The sequence below is a fragment of the Cystoisospora suis genome, assembly GCF_002600585.1.
Source record: "Cystoisospora suis strain Wien I chromosome Unknown contig_2573, whole genome shotgun sequence".
Lineage (NCBI taxonomy): Eukaryota > Apicomplexa > Conoidasida > Eucoccidiorida > Sarcocystidae > Cystoisospora > Cystoisospora suis.
Window position 1 is genome coordinate 101,050 of NW_027155371.1, and position 4,083 is coordinate 105,132.

Genomic DNA, 4,083 nt, shown 5'->3' on the forward strand with positions numbered 1-4,083 from the left:
AACCCCCCCCCCCCGCCTTCGGTGCAATCGGGAAACAAACAAGACTGAACAAGAACCACAAAATGCCCTGAACAACGTGTGAAAAGAACCCACAGGACCTCCAAGATATGCCGGGCAACTGTCCAGCTACGCGTACAACGCCGACTAAAAATGTGTACTACTGCTCTGATGGCTTCTATCTACCCCTCGCCTAACTAGTCGTCCCTCTCACTGCCGCGCACTGTCTCACAGATGGAGTGCCCGAACTACCTGTGTCGTATACTGAAGAAAACAAACCGATTCGACAGGCAGCTGCACGGATGGAATGGCTAGTCCAAACAGGCGAACAGAGTATCAGGCGAAGAGAAAGGGAGTCCTCTCGCATCGGAGGGAAGGGGATACAGTCAGTATATGTATACGTAGGAGCTGCCAGATGCCCGCTGCCTCTTGCACTGAGGATTTCCTAGGAAGACATGCTGGGAAATACCGTCCCTACCTGGCCTTCACGGACAGACCCATCACCAAGATGGATGCTGACAATTTCCGAGTACATGGGGAACTTCACATCATCCAAAATAACAAGGGGACCCTCCACACCTGCCACCGTTCTGTAGTCAAGTCGGGGTGCCACTCGGTAATCTCGAGTCGCTGCTGCCGCGTTCACCATCGCAGCCTCCGCCTTAACCCCTTGCTCAACAGCTGCCTTGCTTGCCATTTCCAGACACAGCAAAGTGCAGACACAGCTTACAGACGAGGTGAATGAAATCCGCTGACAGGTACCGCCGAGACAGCTGTTTGAGCAGGAGCCACCACTGTGTGTCGCGTGGACCCAGCTGATTGAAAGCTGTTGTGGCACGACGATAGAGAGCAATACGCAAACGCAGGAACTGAAAAAGAAGAAAAGTCGGGTAGCTTCCTTTCGCCAGATGCGGCTCTGCGCTGGGAGTAAGAAGTTACACCGGGAACGCAAAGCAACTGTTCAGAAAAACGAAGTAAACTCTGAGAAAAGCTTTCTTTACTGAAAGATAGCTACGAGAGATACGCAGCATGAAGACGGGAGCAAGTACTGTGAGACAAATCGAGTGCAAACGAAAAGAAAAAACCGCGGACGAGAGGAACCAAGAAAAGCAGAAAGACGACAGGCAGTAGCGGCCGGACAGGACGTTGAAGCTCCTCCGCGAATCCGAGATCGGGATGCCTTATCCAGATGCACAAGCAGAAGAACACGACAAAGCAGAGATGCAGCTGAATGCAGGACAGAAGAGAGACGGAGTTTGGAGCGGCAGTAAAGAAGCGTTCACGCAGGCAGACGGGTTCGGAACGACACGTAAAGCTACGGTAACATGCAGGTATTCGGAAGTCGGCAAAAGTCTTGCAGCTCTCTTTTGGGTAACGCGAAATCGGCTGAAAACAACCTCGCAGAAGTTAGAAAACAAAATGGAGCTGACGACGGAAGTGAAAAAAAAAAAAGAGCGGTAAGATCACGGGCTTGGTTGAAAGCCGCAAGCACAGCCACTGTGTAACCTGAAGGGATAGCGCTCTCTCCCCCCTCGCATCTTCGCGTACATCTTTCCTTTGCTTCAGCGGCCGCGTTCGAAACAGAAAATACTCCGGCAAACTATTCATTCCGCGCCGGACTGTCAGGTTTTTTAATGACAAATGTGTCCTTCACAGGCAGCTGTGTGCACGGAGTGCCGTCATTTTCTTCGCTGCCGGCTTCTGGCCCCTGCCCCTCGTCAGAGTCTCTGGTACGGTGTAACTGGTACGAGAACGGTCTCCAGAAGAGAGGTCCTCAGGAACAAGGATGGAATTAACCGAGCTAGTGCGTGGCCATGGTAAAGCAGCGGTGACTTCCCTGAGCACATAGAAATTTCCTGGCACTTAAGAAAAAAACGACTTCCTACTTGATGAAAGAGGTCTCATGGAGCCAGCATTGCACGGCATGCGAGAGTCGCTCCGCGTGTGACTACTGGCTTGAATACATTCTTGGGCCTGTTGATCTGCCCCGATCCTTTCTGCGCCGCCTCGCCACCCTCGAACGCAGGAGAGGTCTTGTGTGCGGGCCCGTGATCTGGCCGCTGAAGCCTAATCTTTGTTAGGCGTTACGAGTTCCCTGGCTTGTCACATTCCAGAGTAGTGATTGCCGAGGGCGGTCTCAATGCATTACACGGCAATACTCTACAGCCTTCTGGGTGTGCAGAGAGCCTTGCGATGTGCTGACCGCAAGTGATCGCCCGGGCGGGCTTGCAGCGTGCGGCAACTATAGCAAAATAGCAGCTAAATTATACGCGAAAATAGTGTCGTCACTGTTTAGCGTAGTGCTCGCTGGTGCACAGCAAGTCTGACGCAGTTGTACTGAGGTGTTCTGTCTATCGACCTCTGTCGCTGAACGGGTATAGTCATCACGAGACCACTAAATCTGATGATTCGACGTAGGAATAGGTATGGTACTACAGGGGGCAACACAGGCAAGTTACTCCGCACGGTTCTACAGCTGGTTCGAGTACGTGAAGAGGACAGAAAACAGCAATGAGTCCGACAAGAAGTTTGCAGCGTTGAAGGGAGCAAGGCGGGGGATGCAGAGAAACGTAACTCAGGGAATTATCATCGAGACCGGTCACAATACAGCGAAGTAGAAAACAGAAGGCAAACTAACGTGTTTTTCCACCTGGCTTTTGAACAAAGAATGTTTAGTGTGGCTTATCAAACTGTGGTACGAAGGTGAACACCGCGCATCCTGATGGGACGGAGCTCGTTCGCCAAGTGCCCCGGACTGAACCGTGAACCAAGAAGATAGAGAGAAAAGGCAAAGACAGAGTTAAGAGACATTACGTACAGGAGGGAGTAAGTGAGGAGAATACAAAAGAGTCGTCCTAAGGTTAGCAATCAATTTTCCCACTTTCCATCTTACACAGTGGCAAAGGTGCGAGAACATATACGCAATTCTCTTGAATCCGTCGCCAAATCGCCCGTGTCGGGGCATGCCCAGTTACTGATCGCAGTGTGGCTCACACTTTTCGAAGCTAGTACCACTACTTCCAAACGTCACGGAATCGCACCTGTTCCTCACGGCTTCCAGGTCGCTAGGGTATACTGGCTGTCACATATTGCAAGAGAGACATTCCTCGTGGAGTGTGCCTTCATCAGGCTTTACAAGACACTTCCTGTTACCTGCGCAATTGGGCAAATTGCAGTTAGTGAGAGGAAAACTCCGTAGGGCTCCTTCAAAGAAAAGGCTAACAGCCGCAACTCTTCTTTCGTTATTTGCCTAGACTTGGTGACCTCGTCTTTCTGAGCGTGCTTTCCTTGCAAGGCAGAAACGCTGTACGCGAACGCCCATATTGTCAACTTTGGCCCCCTCCCCCTCCGCCAGTTTGCGAAGCAGTCCCAAAGAGAGAAAAACACAACTCATTCCACTGCCTCTCTATTTTCCGTCAAGATAGCGGACACAAGCAGAGATGTGACAGGCGGTAACACACAAGAGGTGGTGCAAAACTTTCACCACGATCAGGTGTGATGAGGTGAGCGAATAGACACCTATCTACCGATAGCTGCTCCGTACCCAGCCGGCGACAGTCATAATGCAACAGCACCGGAAGTAGAAGGCCAGACGCACCTGTATAGGGTACTTCAGCGTCCAACGTTGTCATTACAACTGTTGTCATTGTCACCGCGCTAAATGAGTCCTTTCCGCGGGGCAACCTTTCGCCCCCCCTCTGCCTCAGATTGGACCGATCGCTCTCCATCAATTCCCTCTTGTTCTTGTCGTTCGACCAATTGCAAACTCAGTCAAGACTACGACGGTACTACTGTTCCATCCATGAAGGTAGCAGAAGGCCCCTATGAGGGCGGGAGCAGGGGAGGAAGCGAGCATCTTTCGCAGGAGAAGCAGTGCTGCGCTGCCTATGATACACAAGACAGGTGAGGGCACGCCCGGTCGATCTCTACTGTTTTTTGTCCTTCGATACTTGAAGGAAGCCTCTCCGATGAATGAGTCCCGACCTTGATGTTGGTGTCCCCGCGGCGTGCATTAGAATGCGACGCTGTCTGCTGCTGAAGTCGTCATCTGTAGTTACCCTCTTGGCACATGGGAATCAGTGAACC

The 4,083-nt window shown here is 51.7% G+C and overlaps 1 protein-coding gene across 1 annotated transcript in view; it reads right to left on the minus strand.

Annotated features, from left to right (window-relative positions):
* The window catches only part of CSUI_005316 (vacuolar atp synthase subunit), a 4,494-nt gene extending 3,039 nt beyond the window's left edge, over positions 1–1,455 (minus strand). Inside the window, exon 1 of the mRNA XM_068065493.1 lies at positions 476–1,455. Within this exon, the coding sequence (XP_067922542.1) occupies positions 476–694 (219 nt within the window). The 5' untranslated portion in view covers positions 695–1,455. The remainder of the gene's footprint in view (positions 1–475) is intronic.
* Between the last annotated feature and the right edge of the window lie 2,628 nt (positions 1,456–4,083).